The following is a 22,293-nucleotide window of genomic DNA, read 5'->3' as shown; positions in this document are numbered from 1 at the left end:
AAAGTCCTCAGAAGGAAAATGACCTGTTTAGACCTGGAGAAGAGCTTCAGCTTTTACCGGTTTGACAGGTAACGATTTTGCATTGTTATCAAAATGTGACAGTAGTTTATACACAACACAAACACACCGAATCGACACATTACCTGTTGTACCGGTCCACTAGACTCAGCAGCGAGTTTGCCTCTGATCATTTCACATGGAGTATTTCTCATGTGTGTGTGTGTTAATTATTGGGTAAATTATTGGGTACTTAAAACAATTCTCATACTACGGTAAGACTTTTACAGGTATGAATGCTCAGTTCCTTTTATGAAAAAGCACTGCATTTAATTTGGTGAGAAAATTTCATGCAACTAATTGTGCTGACTCACAGAATTCTCATGATGTCATCTCTCGCCGCAGCATGAGAACAAGACCAACCCCAATCTATTGAGGTATAGAATAAAGAAACTTTTAGAAAAACAGCAGCATAAAGATGTGCTTATATATGACAAGGAATAAGAAGACTTTTCTACTCCACAATTGTTTTGTCGGACTCTTCTTTTGTGGAGGGTTGAGGTTGACATCTTTTCATCATCTTTCACAGCCACATAGACCGAAGATATAGAATTGCCCAGAGTAACCCTGAGAGTAGACGTGCGTTTTGGTGGTCCTTCCCAGCCCAGGGGCTTCAGGGAGGAAATCTTACACAACACACACAATTTGGGAGTCCTAAATGTGTGTGACGGAAATGCTATTAGGTCATTGTAAGAAAGTTTAACTATCCTGAAGTGTGAACAAATGTCAAAAAAATCAAATTAAAAAATACTGTATTTTTAACTATTAGGGTCTTATTTATTCTCAGTCTTTTTGACTCTGTAATCTGTGTGTAGCGTTGTACTGTAGTTCATTGAAACCAACAACCTTTGGTAACCTGTCTGGCAAAACAAGCTTTTTTGGCATTACACTTGCAATATTATGACACCGTGTGGCTGAAGTTGGTACTTCCAGATTTTCACCTCATTTGAAAGCACGTTTATTTTTGTACTGCATTTGCAAAAAGTACTTTTCTTCCTAAAGTAATGCTCCAAGGCAACACAAGTTTTCTGTTCTCTCCAGATTTAATTTCTGCGTAATATAACCAAAACAAAATTCTATGCCTCAAATCTACAGTCACAAAATACAGATTACCATACAAAATCTACAAAATGCAACAATTTGTTTGACAAATAACAATCGTATAGTATAAATTTATACAATACTGCTTTCATATTTTTGGCACCTGACCACATGATATAATTGCGATACAGAAATATGTCAGATGTTTAAAATAAAATAAAACAAAGACATAAAATACGCGTAAAACATTAAAAACGCAGTTTAGATCTGCCATCTTTTTTCTTAAATGTTTACAAAACCAGCAGTCGTTGAATAAAAAACAACAACAAACAAACAAACATTAAAACATATTGAATTACAGTGTAGAAGAATTGAATGCACTGTGGTGAGGCATTGATGTTTACAGAGACATTCAAGAACATTGAACATCTGCGGTTGGGTTTAAGGAGATCTGTGACTTCAGCATGCTTCATAAAAGCAGAACAGAAGTGATACGCTGTGATATTACGGACCACGCCAGTAGTTTAAAAACAACATATTGTTGAGTGAATGGACAGCACATGTGGGGCTATTCGAAGACAAACGGGTTCTATTCCCCATAAAACTCTTCTATTAGTTTCTAGATTAAAACTACATGGCAGGTTAACAAGATGCCTTGTTTTTTTAATGACTGATGTGAATGGGAAGAGCATAGAGCTAAGCTCCAACAGGTGCTCAAGCTTGACTGAAAGAAAAACTAAAGCCATATAAAATCACTCATCCACAGAAACACTTCAGTGTTGGGCAATTCAGTAACTTGATGCTTGTGTGTACACGTGAAAATAACTCAAAGTCTCATACTAGCTTTGAATCAGTAATGCTTTAGGTCTTCGCTAACAAGTAGTAGTAAAGAGCCCACTTTCTGCAATAATGCATCACAACATCTATAACCAGGGTGAGCGAACGGGCTGTAACTGATCGTAACCACGCACTAACACGCACTACATGCATACTACTTACACGAATACTCTCCTGTCCACAAAAGCAGATAAAATTGGTCACATGCTTCTACTAAAAACATCAATAAAACTGATCGCTGCATACTAAGGTGGAACTCGGAGTACAGTTGTGCATGCGTGTCTTCCCGTTTCGGAGTTATATACAAGCCTAAATGTTCCTCGAATACAAACATTAGAAAACTTGAAAAGAACTCGTTTTTCGAATGTCTTTCAAACAGGACGCTTTGTCGGACTAAAGCTACTCAACACAAAATTGGATGTGCGTTTCTAGCACTTGTTAATAAGGCTCTTCGGACTGCACGTGGGGAACCATCTCAGAAAGATCGGATTTAATAATACTGCGATCTGTCAATAATAAAGCTGGCCAGGACTAGGACATCAAAAAATATTTAAACATTATTTAAATCAAGTTGGAATGAGTCTGCAGTGAAGATATTGAGTACCCAAATATACAAATTACTAAGGCTGAGGTGTTAACACACAAAAGCTGTTAGCAGTTTGAACAACTGTCAGACGCTGACAGGATTGTTCTCTCTCACAGGATGAAAAAAGAATAAAACATCTTTTCTCTATTTAACCACTACAGTAAGATTTAGTTAATTTCTTGACACCTGAACTGTCCCATCTAACAACCTATATAAAATAAAAATAAGACATTACTATGTACGTAACAACACAAAGCCTGTTTTCTAATCAGGAAGTGATCTGAGCTCAGATAACATAATTCATACCATAATTCGCTCCATATCACAGGCCTCCTGGTGACCTGGTGCATCTGCCTATAGGGATAACACAGCCAATAACTGCGTGCGTGTTCGTGTGTTTGTGTCTATATCTGGCCAATCTCAGGCTGACGGGACCCAGATGCCCTACTCTGAAAAAACTGACCCTCCATCATTTCCCTGCGAGTGGAAGGAGTGACTATATCAAAAGGAAATTAAAACCCATAAATAAATAAAAGGTTGACACATGAGACGCAGATCTCAGAACTGTCCTGCGCTGCTGGGGTCGCACTGTAGCAGACGCACGATGGATGGGTCACTCTTTGCACCTTTGATGAACTCCTCCAGAGACAGTTTGCCTATGATAAAACGGAAGAACACAATATTTTACAAAGATTCAAAAGATGCTCACAAGACAAACAAAAGTCACTAAATTGTGCACTGCAATGAACGCTATCAGTCAGCAGGTGGCACTGCCATCTCTTTAGTCTTCTGGAGGACAAGATTGGATGAAACGCTTTCAAAAAGACATTTGTATAGACACTGTTATGAGTGATGATACTGTACATTTTACAAGGACAGTTCTCAGACATAGCATTCACCATGCATTTACTGTATATATTTTACACTACATTCTGTAATATGCCGTTTCATAGTCCCTGCATCTTTTAACAGCTGACAAATATACAAATAGAGTTTTTTGAGTCTGTGATCACGAGAGAGAGCAGAAAAAGGTACAGATGACTGAAATCATTCACTCTTTATTCTTTATACATTGTCCATCTGTTCGGTTATTGATCATCACATCCTTACCTGCTGTTGCTGACAGTCGCTCGTAAGCTATTACGGTTATTCACGCCACTCATCAATCTGATACCTTTTTTGTGATTATTTAAATATGCTTTATGGTTCACAACCAGAAAAAAAAAAAACATTCAGTGGCACATCACTGAAATACAAATTCTAGCTTGAACCTGAAGGGAGACAATTCTAAATTTTGCCCAAATAAGTTTACTTAAAGTGAAAACAAAGGGTTACCATCCCGGTTGGTGTCCATCTGTCTGAAGATCTTCTCTGTTCTCTTCTCAGGCGTGGACTCATCCTCCGGCATCTTCATCACAGATGACACCATCTTATATATGGCCTGGAGAGATAGATTTCAAAGACAGATTATACAATAGCATTCTGTAAAAATATATAATCTTTGTATGTCGCCCAGAAGGAAGTCTCTTCTAAAGATGATGCACAAGAAAGACCACAGTTTGCTGAAGACAAGCAGACTAAGGACATGGATTACTGGAACCATGTCCTGTGGTCTGATGAGACCAAGATAAACTTATTTGGTTCAGATGGTGTCAAGCGTGTGTGGCGGCAACCAGGTGAGGAGTACAAAGACAAGTGTGTCTTGCCTACAATCAAGCATGGTGGTGGGAGTGTCATGGTCTGGGGCTGCATGAGTGCTGCCGGCACTGGGGAGCTACAGTTCATTGTTCATCAAAGTATTTTTTCATGTGGACATGGGCAAATATATTACTACTGTATAGTAAAGGACCAAAAAACACAGAATCCTGAAAAATAAAAAATGGAATTTGCGAAAAAACAGATTTCTTATTGTTGTTGTGTCATCCCTCATATTGCAAGCCATATCTCTCCGGCCCCTCATTTGGGATGCCTTTCATGAACTGGCCCCCATGACAAATTAACTGAATAACCCTGCTAAAAGATAGAGTGACAAGTGAGTATGTATACTGTATTGGAATAACACGCAAATGTTAAAAGCTTGACAGCAAAAAAAGATAACTCGACATAACAGGCTAATGTTCAGACCACTGCATCCCATTAGCAGAAAGAAAACGATGTTATTGACATTACAGGTGAATTACAGCGAATGACTCATGACCCTGCATTTCCTAACAGTACAATATGAGGGACAGGTTTGGTGCCCATGAATGTACTGTAGCTTTATAGATGATGCTGTAGGGCTATCAGAGATAAACAAGGTCGGGAAAACAGTGTCATCAACTCACACATGCATCCAAGAAAACCTATTTGCGACTGTAAGCGCAGCTCTTGTGTGGATTATTACTGAGTGTAGACTGGATATGGATGGGCTCCATTAGCGACCTGCAGCCAGTGTGCTCTTTAATACACTACTTGGCTGTGAACTAAAAGATGAAAACACATTTCAGTAAATGATCATGTTTACAGCCTGGCTGTGAGAGAGAACAGCCATCCATCAACATAAAACAACATCATGGCTGCTTCCATAATGGCCACACTCAAGTATTAAAATATCTATTTTTCTGTTATGGTGGTGGTAATAAAGCAACTGGTGCACATTATTGTTTTATTTATTCATGTTGTCCTGTCCAGTCGTGATGTAATGTTATTGTCATTCGTCAGCATGGATGCAGTATCAATAAAAGCAATAGTTTTTCTATGATTTCTGTGTGTTAACATTATGCGCTATGGATGTGACATCTCACAGAGAATGCATTTGTTACCAATATATCCGTTTATATTTTACTAAACCCCTGATAACAGAGTCCAGACATCAGAAAAATATCAGTCCAAGCACAGGTTTTCTATTTAAAAAAAGGGAACTAAACATGCACTACGTATGTGACAAAAAATGCTAAATTTTTGAGAGGCGACAAATTAAATGCAAAAAACAGAAGCAATAAGAACATCAAGTTACTTATTATATTATGACATTTTAATTTTAATGTATATGGAATGTTATGCATGCAACAGTTCTAAAAGCATCAGAATCGTCACATCCATAACCTGATTATGGAAAATCATGCAAAAACTTTGATACCTCACATGGGTATTTAAACCCAAGCTGAAAATCTTTGGTAAAAACTTTGTCTTTGAAATGTCAACCTTACTATAAAAATATTGTCCATTTTTCAAAAAACACTACTGCTATTGCCCAATTCGCCTACTTATACTATGCCCTTAAAGTATGTACTGTTTTTGTTATGGAAAAGTATATACATTTTAGTGCGTAGCAAAACTGTATGCACGCACTGGGACATACTAACGTGAACGGAAGTGGCCGTTGAAGCCTAGACGACACTGTGATCCTTAAATGCAAGGAATAGCTGTATTTTGATGTTCGTGACAGTTAAGTATTTATTCATTTATTATTTGTATGTTTACTGTATACTTACATTTATTAATTTATCGAAGCATTTTTATTTAATTAGCGTCATTAAACGGCGCCCTCTCGCGGTGAGTTGTGGGTAATATCAGTCCTTAAGTGTCCATGGATTCACACTTTAAATTTTCACCGGAAACAGTAGACCATTTCCAGGTACTTTGAGAATACTAATTTCAGCATACTATGATTTGGGACATACTAATTCTCTTTTCGAATACTATTTATTCTATATACTATATAAAATACTATACTATTATACGATATATAATACTATTTAATTGGGACGCAGCATACATTTATTTATCAGTGTTACTTTATCTAAACGTTTTCATTCTCAATCAGCATTTTCCACTGTATTTGTACCCCACACTATCAATTAAACTCCACAATTTCTGCAGATGTCAAACTTGGTTTGGACGGACCCTCGAGATCTGAACTATCACTTGTTGCTAAAATTACTCTGGAACCAAGGCAAGAAAGCTGTGATGTGAAGGCAGGCCAAATGCACAGACAGCAAACATAAATAACCACGTGAAGAAGGGCAATTGATGAAAGCCTGTTTATCAGACACAAAAATAAGACTCTTTTTACACTAAGGAGCTTCCTGACAGTCTCACACCACGGCTATCCCTGCAGCTAAAACCGCAAGTGAGAAATAACAACATATGCGATGTGAAAATTGGTATAGCAGGACAATTGTTTCTCTGTAAGTGATGGCTGTTGCTATTTAAGACTGTAGCTTTAAGGCAATAGGGATGGCAATAAAAAGACCGTCAACATTGCTGCTTTTTCTGATAAGGTATAGGAAGTGGCCTGACGTACCTGCACGATCTCAAGCATCTCGGACTTGCTGATGTATCCATTTCCGTCCAAATCGTACATGCTGAATGCCCACTTGAGCTTCTGTTCCAGCTTCCCTCGTGACGTGACGCTCAACGCAATTATGAACTCCCGAAAGTCTATTGTGCCGTCGCCGTTTGCGTCGAACGTACGGAACACGTGCTCCGCGAACTTGGATGCATCTCCGTAGGGAAAGAAGTTGCCGTAGATTTTCTTAAACTCCTCCATGGAAAGGTTGCCGCTCGGACAGTCCCGAAGAAAGCCCTTGTACCACTCCTGGATCTCGTGCTCCGTGAAGTCTGTGCTCTCCAGCAGATCCTGCATCACCTCAGGACGGAGCTTACTGTTCTGCTTCCCCATGGTTTTGTTTCACAAGACAGCGCTGGTGAAAGAAAGGCAAAAGGAATATTGAGTATGGATAAATCTATAGAAGATATTCAATCTTTTACAATGATGGTAAAGGAACATCGGTTATGTGGTTGCTACCCAAGGGAAGTTGGGTTAGGCTATACGAGCTAGACTTCAGATTAGGGACATGATAATTACATTACATCTCTAGGAAGTAACTTCTGCTTCAATTTATCTACATATGGCCAATAACAGCAGAACAGAAAACAGGTCTCGCTGCATCTGCTGGTCTAGCTAGTTGTTTTTTTTAGATCATTTTTGGTGTTTATTTGGTTACACTTTATTTTTCAGTGCCCGTGTTAGTGTTACAGTGTACATACAAGTACTGACAGGGACGGATTAGCACTTTGATGTGCCCTGGGCACGGACGTTTCAAATGCCCCCTGGCATCACATATTTTACGAGAACAGTGATTCACCTATGCCCAAATACACAGGACTTAGGAGCGGTTTGCAGTTGCACAGAACGCATCTTTGAGTCTAAAAACGCATGACAGGGCGCTCAGGAATGGTTTGAAAAAGCGCAGCGCAAACCGCGAGGGTCTCGTGGCACTCTTTTGATAACAGACTTGTCTTCGGGGCTTCGGGGTCTTCTGATTGGTCCACTGCAGTTCTGAACGGCGCTGCTGTGTGTAAAAATTGAAATTATTTCAACTTGACACAGCGTATTAAAACCATGGCACTTATGTGAGAGACACCGTAAATGGTGCGAGACGCAGGCATAACAGTTAAACACATCCGTCTAGAGCGTGTTTACATAGAAAAACAATAGAAAAGTAGTTCAGCAGAATAGAAAAACGTCTTCTGTGTAAAATGCACAAAAAACAACACAAATTGATTTATTCATATTGGTTTATTCATATTTCGCAGTACTCGACACCCAAAAAAGCTTCTGACTTCTCAAAATCATATTACGTGGGAATAGGCTTATTCCTTGCATAATTTACATTTCTGCATTAAGACGACAAGCATTTAACAGTCCATGCATAACAAATTAAACAATATCCATTTTTACTCGCCTCTAGATGTCCGTCTCAACAGTGCGGGAATGCATTAAGATTATTTATTTGATTTATTCGCTACGGTTAATATTTCACAACTGCAAAAATAATCCCTTAATTCCACAGTTTTCAACACTATTTTATTGAGAAAATAAAATAAATTAAAATGTACACATATTAAATTTGCCAGGGCCCCCTGCTGGTCTAGTGCCCTGGGCACATGCCCAGTAGGCCAGTGCGTTAATCCGTCCCTGAGTACCGAGTAATAATAATTAACTACACGTACTTACTATAGGGTTAGGATTAGGGGTTGGTTTAAGGTTAGTTACATGTAATTATGCATCATTTATAGTAAATAATAAAGTAAATGCATGTAACGTGTAACAAGGGCACCGTTAAATAAAGTGTTACTGTTTATTCTATTTTTCTATTCTATACTGTTTTCCGGTTTCTGCATGGGACGTTCGGCATAAAGCCCATAAGGGCCTAGAGAAATAAACTATTTTTTTTACTAATTCTCATTTAGAACGTCATATTAAAATGACAACATTTGCTACATTTGAACAGAACTCCAACATTGCAGGAATAATTTCAGACAATACACCAACTACACTGTATAAAGCAGATGCATCATCTAATGATTACCAACTGTGTAATGAAGTGACAAGAAAACATGCGGTTTATATACCGTTCATGAAATAAATTGATTTTACACCACCACCAGGTGTCTCTTGTGATGTATAAACTTTACTCAAGACGTTTATATCCTGCAAAATAACAAATGAAGTGTTTGGTTCCAAAACGCTATAAATCCATTTTGATTAATTTGAGTAAAAATGTGTTTTCTTTACAAAGAAAGTGGCAAGATGAAAACCACTATTTTCTGTTTCCAAGTTTCACATAGCATCTTTAGGTTCTAGTAACAAATTCAAATCCAGATTTTGATTTTAAAAGATTTATTATAATAACTGATCATTTTTTCCCCAAAATGCAATAAATCCATAATTTTTTTCCAAAATGCAATAAATCCATTGAATCAATATAAAAGTTATCGTCCATATTGAAACTGTTGAAAATACACAATAAAGTGAGTTGATACACATATGACAGCCTCTGAACTCAATACAATACTAATCTTACATACAGGCACTGGACTAAAAATACATTCAATCAGTCATCGCTCCTAAAATGAATTCAACGTAGGGCTGGGCGATATGGCAAAAAAGTAAACTCGATAGTTTTTTTCTATATTGATCGATAACGATATTTATTTCGATATATATTTAATTAAAAAACTGTATTAAAAGAATCTATTTTAAATACAGTTTATTAACAAAAGTTAACCTTTATCCAGTTAAAATTCAATTAAATTAATGCACTGTTGCAACACAGAGGATATTAGGCCATGAACAACATGTATCAGTTCATTCAGTCTCATTTTGACTCAATTGACTCGTTAAGTAAAGGGAGTGTTCATTCAATACATTCAACCAATGAAAGGGCTCCGTTACTGTGTACATTCGAACGCTATTGGCTCAGCACCTGCGCACATACATAACGCTGCAATAATGTCTTGCTCGAGTAGTGGGATTCATTCAATGAATTCTGTGAACCTTAAAGACATCTCACATTAACTGTAGTACATTTCTTTAATCTTGCAAGCATCTTACATACAAGGTTCAATATTTTAATGTGCACACAAACTCACTTCATTACGTCTCTGATCTGTACAGGGCAGCGCTGGTTTGTTTCATAAGCACCAGCTCATGTTAGCAGATATGTTAACGATGGATATAAAAACGTTTGTGCTTGAGTTTCGAAGTAACTCGCTTGCAATTGCGAGCGAAAATCAAGTTCAAACAAAATCAAGTTTGTTTTGTTTAACCGGCGATTGCGGAAAAAAATAAGACACTTGATAAACCGCGTGATGACAACTCGAGGTTAGTTTCACTTTCGTTTCCGCTTCCAGTAATGTTTTCCTCCTCATGTCGAGTTTTCTTTGCCAAGTGCAGTATGAAATGGACTTTGTACTTTGACGCGCATGATAAAAGCTGCACGCTGACTGACTGTTGTTGCGTTTATTTCTGCGTTCTGTTAGACTGTAAGATTAATCCATATCGAGTCAAAATGACAATAGCTTATCATCGTTTTTGAAATACATTTTATCGCGATTCGATATGATATCGTTTATCGGCACAGCCCTAATTCAACGGGTCATCTTTTTAATGCTATAAATTATTGCCTCATCTTCTTAATCTCATTAAATTATTAGATTTCGATGGCTTGCGTTTCTTCCCCACCGCAGAAACCAGCACAGGTTCATCAATGCCATCAAAATTATTCATTTTTTTGTTTGTTTGTTGAACACAAAGTACAAAGTAGATCAGGGAAACTAGGAGCCGACCTTATTCAGAGCGCCGCCATTACTGTTTACAATGCGTGGAATGGTGTGCTGTGATTGGTTGAGCGGATATATCGCATTCTACAGAGAAGTGAGACTGGCGTATATCGCGGTTTGAAAAAGGGAGAAAACATGACAGAATAACACGGGGATATCGCATTTTGCGTAAAATTAAAAAGTGACCTTTCAATACCGACCTGATACAATATTGATTTTGGCGGAAACTTTTTTTAAATGGCGTTTATCGCGTTTTGGAACCAAACTCTTCAAATATCTCCATATGCTAATCCAATTCATCAGAGTTATTGTGTCAGCAGCACCATTTATTGTTATGGAGTCACTATTTTACTAGTCAATACCTAAACACTGATTTCCTGCTTTTGATAAAAAAAAGTGCATTGGCCTTTTTACACACAAGCACGCTATCCTTCATAGTGCGCACACATTTTCACAGCTAGCAAATGTAGCCGGTACTGATTTCTGTTTAAATACTGTGATGGTTTCATTTTTAGCTGTCTGACTAGGGCTGTGCATCACCAACAACTTCACGGTACGATACGCATCCCCGATACAAGGCCACGATGCGACACGGGTCAATTTTTTATTGCAGTTCTTATATGACAGATTTAGAGCAAAATAAACTTGCAGAAAATTGCCATTCATAACTACTTATATCAGTTAATCTGACAAATCAATGCATTAAGTAGTTTTGAGAATGAGTATAAAGTTGCAGAAGATCATAGATTGGCTACATCATACTGTACACTCTTTTTGTACTATATAGCACAACTTTATAGGACAACTTTATAGAACAATTTTTTCGTGCTATGTAGCAGTGTTTGCCAACCCTGGTCCTCGGGCACACCTTCCAGAATGTTTTAGTTCTCTGCCTATATGAAACACCTGATTGATGAGCTGAATCTGGTGTTTTATATAGGGAGAGATCTAAAACATTCGGGAAGGTGTGCCCCGAGGACCAGGGTTGGGAAACACTGCTATAGCACCATATCTTGGTGCTTCAGTGGTTCTTCAGAGGTTCTTTGGGGTGACCGAGGTGCTATATAGCACCGTTTCCATATAAAGAACCTGTTAAGCCCCTGTATGGTTCTTCAGTGGTTCTATATAGCACCTCAGTCATCCCAAAAAACAGCTGAAGAACACCTGAAGCACCAAAATATGGTTCTATACAGCACTCAAAGTAGTTCCCCTATGATTATGAGCCAAGAACCACTTTTAGTGTTATATAGCACTATGTTTTTTTTTAGAGTGTATGTATGCATGTGTTTAACAAATAGACTATATGTTTAATGAATAAATAAACGTGCAGTCAGAGTAAATAGATTTAATAAAAAATGTGTTGAGTTGAAATAGATGACGGATGTCTAGATGTCAGATTTCTAGATATAAGATTATAAATGTGACAGGTGCTAAGATTTAAGCAGGTCTTTGATCTTCACTTTCTATTACACGCACATTTACTATGGCTCTTCCACGTCTTTTCAAACGCGTTAATGTATTATGAGCGAGCGGCGCGTCACTACATCCTTCCAGCGGCGGGAGTTTAATTGATTTTAATCTCGTGCAAAAGTTTTATAGTGGGTAATGCAGAAGCATTGCTGCGTCATGTGTGTTTTGAATTAGCACCTACATGACACTAAATTTACACTAGGGATGCACCGAAATGAAAATTCTTGGCCGAAGCCGAATAAAAATGAAACACTTGGCCGAAGGCCGAATACCGAACATGGTTTTTTGCATTTCTTCTATTTATTTAGCCATTTTTTTCACTATTGCATAAACTGAATGGTCAAAATGTGCTTTTTATAATTTGTCTTGCTTTTCAATAAAATACAATACAACTTAAAATAATATTGAGCAAAACAAAGTCAATTAAAACAAAAAATTGAAATTGAATAGCCTATATTAGGCCTAACTGACTGCTAAAAGAATGTAATGTAAGTTACTCTGTACCCCTACAACAAAACCGTTCATTAAAAAGTGTCATTCAACATTAGGCCTATAAACTAAAAATACGAATAAATGAAAACTGTTGGATTATTATAGGCTACATTGCAAAATGATTTTAAGAAAAAAAAAAACATCCAATGCAAGCAATTCTGACCGATGCTGACTGATAACCATATCAGTTCATGTCCTTCCTCCAAACTCTGCCGGGATGCACAGAACATATGGCGTTATTATAATGACAAATGTCGCGAGCGCATTATTACAAGGCGAGAGCGCATTCTTGTAATACGAGCGCGCGAATCTCTCCGCTCGCACGCCGATTTCCTTTGCTCATGCACAAAACTGGACGCGCGCTTTCAATTATACGCTAATGAATTTTCTCTCCTCTTGCTCAGTGAGCGTGTGCACACTCAAAATACGTGCCGTGCGTCCACGAATCCTTTGGTACTCTTGCTCTCGAGAGGTCCTCCTGTGTGTTCCAGGCATTATAAGCTGTCAAAAGTAGTCAACCAATCAGGGATAGGCTTCCACGGCAGGCCAATGAAAATGCGACCTCTTAACTACAGTAGGCCTAATTGTTAAAAATGCTTGATGAAAAGAGTTGTTTTTTGTGTTTTTTTTCTACAAAAGTGTCATGTTAATGTGTAATTCTTGTAAAATAGTATATTGTAAATTGCGGAGTTTCATTCTTATAAAATCTTTTAATATATAAATCTTTTAATGAGTGGACTCTTGCGTGTGGGTAGGTGGGTGGATGGGGGGCACCTCTGGGGCACCATGCCTTAATACGCCTCTGGATCCACCACGTTCTCAGGTAACAATTTTAATATATTTGATGCAACATTATTAATCAAATGTATATTAGAAATGAACGGTAAGGGAGCGTTTGGTATATTGCATAGAAGTTCAGTTTATGCCCTGAACTTCTGGAACACAATGCAGAACACTTGTGTCCGTCTGCAAATGCATTAAATGCATAACCAAATAGGTATAGAATATTATATGATATTTCCAAATGCTCCACTGCTATTATTGTTTTGATATGTACCGTTACTTGTAGTAAATATCATTTTAGAATAAAGATAATTTAAGACACCAATCTAAATTGTTCGGTAATCAATTTAGTAGTATTTTGACGATACTATGTTTAGTGTACGACATGCATGAGGACCACATGAACTTGAGGGTGTTGGCCTGTTTTGTCTGAATAACATGGTAGTTAAACTGACGTTTATATGTAGCCTACAAAGCATCCTAATGCCCCGTTCATTTCTAATACACATTTGATTAATAATGTTGCATCAAATATATTAATATTGTTACCTGAGAACGTGGTGGATCCATCTTGCTTCGTTGAATACGTCGAGTCACTTTCAACCAATAAGATGCCATGTAAGAGGTCGCGTTTTCATTGGCTGCCGTGGAAGCCTATCCCTGATTGGTTGACTACTTTTGACAGCCTATAATGCCTGGAACACACAGGAGGACCTCTCGAGAGCAAAAGTACCAAAGGATTCGTGGACGCACGGCACGCATTTTGAGTGCGCACACGCTCACTGAGCGAGAGGAGAGAAAATTCACAAGAGAGCAGCGTATAATTGAAAGCGCGCGTCCAGTTTTGTGCATGAGCAAAGGAAATTGGCGTGCGAGCGGACAGATTCGCGCGCTCGTATTACAAGAATGCGCTTGCGACATTTGTCATTATAATAACGCCATAAGAACATACTTTGACAAGTTGTTTAGTACAGGGGACTGAGTAGGGCTGTCACGATTATTAAATAATCATCTCATCGCGATTGTTTGACCTCATCGCGATGATTTCGGATCATCGCAATTATCGCACATCTCTATAGAAGACACTAGGGGGAGCTGTAGTGCATCTGCATATTGCATATTTTAGTGTATATATTGTTACTAAAGCATGGTAATACTTGTAAAATGTACCACCACAACACAATCACTTAAAAAAAAAACTAAAACATATACAAATTACCTGCAGTACAATTTAATATTATTTAAGCAAATCTCAGTGTGAAAACCAGTCTACCAAAATTTCATTAACACACAAGTAAAATTTTACTGTAGTCTTGCAAGTGAGAAAAAAACAGACTAGAAGCTTTTCTATGACTGATAGTATTTTAATGGTGGCTTCAATTCACACCTGATCAATTTACTTCATTTACAAGTATTTGGTGGTTGTATTATTGACAGGTAAAAGCCTAAACCCAATGACCCAATTTTTCCGATGTATTACATAGTCTTGTATTCAGAACAATATGGTCGTTTCAATCGCTGAATCAAAAATGAATGAGAATTAAATGTCAAAGCTCAAAAACAGACAATTAATCGTCATAATCGCCAAAGCCCTAAAACAGACAATTAATCGCCATAATCGCAATGATTTATTAGACAATTAATCGTCAATCAAATTTCGTAATCGTGACAGCCCTAGGACTGAGTGCACGCGACGACTGTATGTCAAAGGATGTCGGGGCGGGGCTACTGTCAGACAGCCCGCTTCCCACTGAAGTAAAGTTACCGACCGGTAAAGACGCTTTCATTAGGAAATTTACTCCCGCAAGACAAGTCCCATGCTGTGTCTTTCTCTGACACTTTAAAATGCTCCACACACACTTCAAAATGTTTGCGTTGTTTGTTTTAAATTAGGGATGCACCGAATGTTCGGCCGAAAATAGCAAAAAAGGCATGTTCGGCCGAATATGTGAAATGGCCGAATACATTTTACCGAACATGCCTTTTTTGCTATTTTCGGCCGAACATTCGGTGCATCCCTAATTTACACTTTGCCTTAAACGCAACCGTTTAAGTGAATGCTGAATGCGCTTTCATGTGTACTGCGCTCCCGGATGCAGAGAGAAGGTAAAATCAATCACTTTATGATGGTTAAACTTTGCAGTTAATCCGCGGGTCACATGCATGTAGAATCGTGAGGGGCGATCCGTACGGAACACCACTAATAATTGTTACACAAAATGTTTTGCATAATAATTGGTTAATTTCAAAAGTGCTGCAGAATCGATACGGAGGCAGATGTATCGATGCGTGCATCGTCAGAAGCTCATGACGATGCATCGCCATATCAATGTTTTGAACACAGCCCTATGTCTAGCTAGAATAATGCCGGACAAATACCAGCTTTAAACCTAATCCACTTTATAATCTGTACAGCTGGAGCGTACTACCGGAATACCGGCACAGACATACCGAAACCACACTGGCAAAACACATTGATAAATCTAAAGAGTTGAAAAATATCTATAAATACATCTAGCAAGTGATACAAATGACAAAACTAAAATAAATGTGTCCAAACAGTCATTCTCAGTCCCCATCTGTAGACCCTCCACTCAGGCCAGAAGGTCTGGAGAGCGTCAGCTGTTACGTGACATCTCATGCGTCTATCTTCAGGAAGTGACTCTTGTTTCTTGGTCGAGTCATGGCTCTTCGGTCCAATCGCACAACTGACACACACAAACCAATGCACAATTCTCAGGGTATAATGCCAAATGCATCATGTGGAGTTGTGGGGTGGAGGTTAGGGCAGAAGAGAAGAAATAAGTGCACCCGGTTTGATTAAATGGGAGTGTGGCTCTTCAAACTTAAGGACACTTGAGGATCTGAAACTGCTTTTCTGAATTACCCACACAAGTGCACTACATGCTTAACTGTTTGGTTTCAAGATAACATGCAAAAACCCCCCAACTACATTAACTAAGTAACTAAGTAAACAAGACTAAATGTAACGGGGGGTATAGGCAACAAAATGGGAACAAACACCCCAAGAAAAAAGTTCATAGATTATAGGAACTTTAAAATAAGTATATAAATAAGATTGTAATAAATTTGGAGATTAAACCACATTAATTGGAAATATATTATTTTTGCAAACTGTTGAAAGGCACATCTTACTGTGGCTCTGGACATGAGTCACATGAATTACAGTACAGGGAATCTACTACTGTACAAGAGTTTGAGGGGGAAGAAACTCACACAGACAGTTCACACATAAAATGAGAGACTTATGTGAGATCAATGTGGCCTGTGAATTGCAGATTTAGACTATTAAACTATAGGAAATCCAATGATTCAAATCTCTGCTATGAAACCTCATTTCTTATATTTCTAAAATGTCGTAATAAGAGATTAATTTAATTTTAACATAACTCGAGCATATTCCCAATAACCTGTCAAAATACAAGTCCCGTTAACTTTAGCAAATACCACAGCATTTTTTTCGTCTGAGTGTTAAAGGAAATTGTAGTACCCTTGTAGTAAATTACTACAGTTAGCCTACTTTCAAGGGCACAAAACGCGTTTTAGAACACAACCTATCGCGTGTGCATGATTTACTCACCCTCAAGTTGTCACGAACAGAACAAAGAAATGAATGCATGTTTAACACAAAAGATGATATTTGGAAGAATGTTTGTAACCAAACAGTTCTGGGGCACTACTGACTATCATAGTAGTTCTTCCAAATATCACTGCTGTCCTTCTGAAACCTCGTATCTAGGGATGCACCGAATGTTCGGCCACCGAGAATGTTCGGCCACCGAAAATGTTCGGCCACCGAAAATAGCAAAAAAATGCAAGTTCGGTCGAATTTGTGAAGTGGCCGAATAAATTTTACAGATCATGACTTGTGATACAATCAAGCAGCAACCAGCGCAGAGAGAGAGAGTACGGAGCCTGTCTGGTCACCCCTCGGAGAAAAAAAAACAAGACCCGCAAATCCGTGGCCACAGTTTTGTAATTCGTTCCCTCAGTTTAAAAATCCGTACTCACAGATTCTAAAACTGTTCCCACAGTTTAAAAAACCGTGCTCTCGGATTAATAAACTGTACCCACGAGTTTACAATCTGTGCTCTCGGTTTTGTAAACCGTCCCCTCAGTTTTTGAAATCTGTACCCACAAATTCATAATCTGTGCCCACGCTTTCGCAATCCGTTTACACAGTTTTGCAAACTGTAGCCTACTCGCGGAATTGAAGCCTCTGTCTGTCAACAGAACAAGCTCCTACAGGACCATTAACGAATATTGTATACCGTTTTATTTTAGATTATATTATAAATTGTCTTAATGTGTTTACACACGAGCGCGTGGCGCATATAAAGCATGCGTTCATTGCCGCGTTTCACTGGCATAAAGTTGGTTTGACATTAAACTTTCGTGATTTTACGGACCATCTCTAAAGTACACATTAAAATACCTTTTTCCAACTTCAAAAGCTTTTAAAGGGGATGATTTATAGCCACAAAACTAACTGTACAGTGTTCATGTGTGTGTCAGCTATTATGCACAACTTTTAGATTATTGAGTATTAAAATAAACCATCAAATCATATGTACATATTCCTATACGTATTGCTATTGAGCTTTAAATAACGGTACATTTGTGTATGAGACCATTATACACATAGGAATGTTTGCATGTGATTTGACGGTTTATTTTAATACATATCAATAATCTAAAAGGTTCTGTCTTACATTCTTTTAGCAGTCAGTTATAGGCCTAATTAATATAGGCTATTCACAGGCTCAATTTTTTGTTTGAATTTACTTTGTTTTGCTCAATTTTATATTAAGTTGTATTGTATTTTATTGAAAAGCAAGACAAATTATAAAAAACACATTCTGACTATTCAGTTTGTGCAATAGCGAAAAAAATGGCTTAATAAATAGAAGAAATGCAAAAAAACATGTTCGGTATTATTCGGCCTTCGGCCAAGTGTTTCACATCATGTTCGGCTTCGGCCAAGAATTTTTGTTTCGGTGCATCCCTACTCGTATCTCCATTTTTCGTGATTTTTATTTTTGGCCATAAATCATTATGACACCTTTTATGTTTGTCACTGGGTTTGCAAATATTTAACCAATAAAAAACGATTTAAAATGCTTGTCAACTCTGAAAACACTAATCATTTTTAAAAATACAGTGCTTTTTCCTTTTCCTGAAAAATTTGGACATCCGGGGTTTTGGAAGGACAGCGACAATATCTTTCTTTGTATTCAGCAGAACAAAAAACCTACTACAAGTTTGGAACCACTTGAGGGTGACTAAATGATGACAGAATTTTCATTTTTGGGTGACCAATCCCTTTAAACATGAATAAAGACTAAAGGTATTGACATTTCTTGCAGGACATGCATTTTACTGCATTAACCTTCTCCAAATCCAGGACACACCTTTTCTGTTCAACTCATGACGTTTGTACTTCATGCTTTTTTAAACAGTGAACAAAGAGAAAGAACAACAGACCGAAAGATATGGAATAGACTGGATTCAGGACAATGTGTTTTTAACTGCATAGAACACCGTGTGTCTGCTCAAAGTCCTGGCCATTCAGTCTAATGATAGAGGCCATTAGTGGCTTTGGGTTTGGACTTCATGTTCTAACTCTCCCATCTGAGTGTGGATGAAGATGTAAACACCTAGACTATAAATTATCCTCAGAAGCAGATGGTGAGGTTTTCCAGTAACACTATCTACATTCAAAGCATTTTATATACACGTTATATTTGCAACCATATTTTAAGCTAATAGGTGTCATGGCTGACAGGCAGGTATTAAGCATCCAGCATTAACCCTCCTGATTAAAATGAAGCTTAATTTAAACACAGAGGACAGAATAAGGCTTAATTACAACGCAGTTAGCAATGCTGTCTACATGTACAATAATGAATTTCTGTGACCCCCTCGCCATGTTGCTATGGAAACAGACACTCCATGCAGCATCCTTTAGTAGAAAACAATAAAATCAATGAGACTACAGATGTTTGCGCCCCTAGACGGATTGCTGGAGCTCTAAAACACATTTCCCCATCCAATATGGATTTCAGCCGTGCAGAGAGATGCGACTATTGAACAGTGATAGTGGTTCTAATGGGAATCCATTACATTTCTACAAACTGCTGCTGCTAAATCAGTTTCACTGAGTTTGCCAATGATAGAAGAGTGTTGAGATTTGGTCATGTTTGTTAGCCAAATACAGTCAAGAATATCAAGCAGAGAAGATGTGAAAACAAGATCATGTTTTCTCTACTTGAAGGAGCCTACAATGGCCACAATCATTCACATCGGCAACTTAAAAGCAGAGCTTCGAAAATAAGGCCCTTGATGTCTGTGGTAATTTGCTAATGGTGTAGAAATTAAGCTCTTGCAGATCAGCGTCTTGGAGGCCGATCATTGATGTCCATACCTCTGCTGCTTTCATCCTCAGGTGATTGATTGTGTCTGGAAACTCACCGACACAAGCCTAGTTGCAAACTATCAGAGTTTGTCATTACTAACACATTTCAATGAAGATTCCACCCTAGCATCATAGGAACTTTTAAGATCCTCAGACAGACAAATCGTGGCCAAAATCGCAAAGTGTGCATCCGGCTTTAGAGAAGAGATTGCGTCACAGGGGTGGGAATCGCAGGGTACCTCCCGATACGATACGCGATACAGGGCTCACGATACCGATAATATCACAATGCGCAGATTCTGCGATAATCGATATATCGCTTAGCAATTCTATAACAATACATCACAACATCTGTAAATGAAGGGAAAAAAGGATCTATTAGATGAGCATTTTTAGTGTGTTGCGACTCTCTGTCTTTAGGTTTGTTTATTCTTGCGCTTGTCTTTGGACTGTGAGTCTCTGGTGACTCCACACGCGTCTCCCAAAACGGGGGTTTGCGGCACGTCACGTCACGTCAAAGCGCTCATGCTATGAGGATCATCGCACATTTCAACGCAAGTTTCGCCTCGGCTCGCCTAAAGTTGAACTTTATAAAAACTATTAAAGCTTTACAACACAATCTGACTTCTGAAATACGTGAGAATGAGCTTTTTTAATATGCACGCGCAGAAACCTGCACCCCTGCACGAGCACTGCGGGTGAGAGAAGCGCCGGACTGGAGCGAATCACGAAACTACAGACTGAAAGAAGGTCAAAAGAGTATTCCCAACTTGCAGAGAGCCGAGTTTACCACGCCTACTTATTTACATTCACTACCAATTTTTTCCGTTAGGTTCAAAAACACTGTAGTATCTAGGTGTCTCATTATTGTTAATGAGTAACTGCTGTAGTATACTGAAGTACTTTTCATGTGGGCAAAAATATTACTTTTGTATCTTAAAAAAAGGAAAACACAGAATCCAGAAAAATTAAATGAAAATAAAACGGAATTTGGGAAAAAATAAAACTGATTTCATAGGGCCCTACAGCATACACCAACCTATTCTAGCATGACAGCAAAGATATCTAGAGTGTGAATATTCAGATTTTCATGTGACACGTGTGTTGATTTGCTGCAATGAATACTCTTTTAACCTTTCAATTGTTTCACGGTGAGAGAGATAGAAGAGAAATGCTGAGGAGGACAGTGAATAGAGCAAATCTTGTGTGTTACAAAATGTGTGTTGTTCAGAAAAATAACTTTATATGGATAACAAAAAGGTCTATTTTCAAATGATAATAATTAGGATCATTGTTTATTATCTTCCCCTTTTACATGTCTAGGTAACACTCCCAAAATGAAACAAAAACAGAAGTAAAACAAATGAATACACTATTTAAACAAATAGCACTATGGCTATTCACAAATTCACCATTCAAAACACTTTATCATCTGCACATAATGTGTTTTAATTAGTGCTGTCAATCGATTAAAAAAATTAATCTGATTATTCACACATTTTTTCTGTGATTAATCACGATTAATCGCACACAACAATTTTATTTTAAAATATACTTTTACATTTTAATAATTTCACATTTAATCTTCAAATTGATGTAGAAACAACATATTTATTTAACAGCATCATTTTATGAAAGCTAACATTTTGATATTAGTATTGTAACTGATGTCTCTATTAAATTGATTATTTTAACATTAATTATAGCCATTCAACAGTATAATTGAGAGCTCATGTAGGAAATTGAAGGACACTTTGCAGTCTTTAATGCTAAATTATAAATTAAATGCAGAAGAATTCTCATTAAAGCTATAAAATCACATTGATTTCTTCTTTTATTTTGTTCTTTGATTAACATAGTGACAGGAGTCACAGCAGCACGTTTAAGAACGTGGCCCCTTTAAGAGCTGTCTTAGTACGCAGATCTGACCGTCACCGCGCTCCCATTTTCACAACACTTTGCATTCATTTAAGATTTTATTTTACACCTTGAAGTCTGTGCTTAAGAAAATGCTAGACAAAACGGGCTTTCTGACATAATCTTGTGTGGTTTTATCCATTCAAGCACGAAAGAGAACTTAACACGGATGCGCTGTCTGACAGAGATTCACCGACGCAGCCGTTACTGTACACACCAGACTGGACCTCTCGTTGTGTTTTGCCGCGTCCCACAGTTTAGAAGCTGTCTATCTTCATTGAACGCCTCAAAGCAACTGTTTCAAATCGCGCATAAGTGGTTTAAAAGCCTGTACACGAATAAGAGCGTGATTACATAATGTAACGCTAGACAAAGGATGTCAAAACAAACGGATGCTGCGTTAATTGCGATAAATATTTTCTCACGCGTTAATTTGAAAAAATTAATCGCATGCGTTAACGCGTTAACGTTGACAGCCCTAGTTTTAATACAAAATTAATCTTCTTACTCTTCTAAAAACAAAAATAATTGATTATATTTAAAGTTTTATTTAGATAAAACCACA

At 37.8% G+C, this 22,293-nt stretch overlaps 1 protein-coding gene across 2 annotated transcripts in view; it reads right to left on the bottom strand.

Annotated features, from left to right (window-relative positions):
• Positions 1-997: 997 nt before the first annotated feature.
• Positions 998-22,293, bottom strand: part of ncalda (neurocalcin delta a) — a 60,527-nt gene continuing 39,231 nt past the window's right edge. Inside the window, exons 2-4 of one of the 2 annotated variants that reach the window (XM_057340099.1) lie at positions 6,807-7,206; positions 3,857-3,962; positions 998-3,177 (exon numbers count right to left, since the gene is read on the bottom strand). In XM_057340099.1, the coding sequence (XP_057196082.1) occupies positions 3,080-3,177; positions 3,857-3,962; positions 6,807-7,184 (582 nt within the window). In that variant the 5' untranslated portion in view covers positions 7,185-7,206 and the 3' untranslated portion in view covers positions 998-3,079. The remainder of the gene's footprint in view (positions 3,178-3,856; positions 3,963-6,806; positions 7,207-22,293) is intronic. The other variant, XM_057340098.1, reaches the window with a different exon arrangement.

This window comes from Triplophysa rosa, linkage group LG8, assembly GCF_024868665.1.
Source record: "Triplophysa rosa linkage group LG8, Trosa_1v2, whole genome shotgun sequence".
Taxonomy (NCBI): domain Eukaryota; kingdom Metazoa; phylum Chordata; class Actinopteri; order Cypriniformes; family Nemacheilidae; genus Triplophysa; species Triplophysa rosa.
This window is presented reverse-complemented; position numbering and strand designations above follow the sequence as displayed.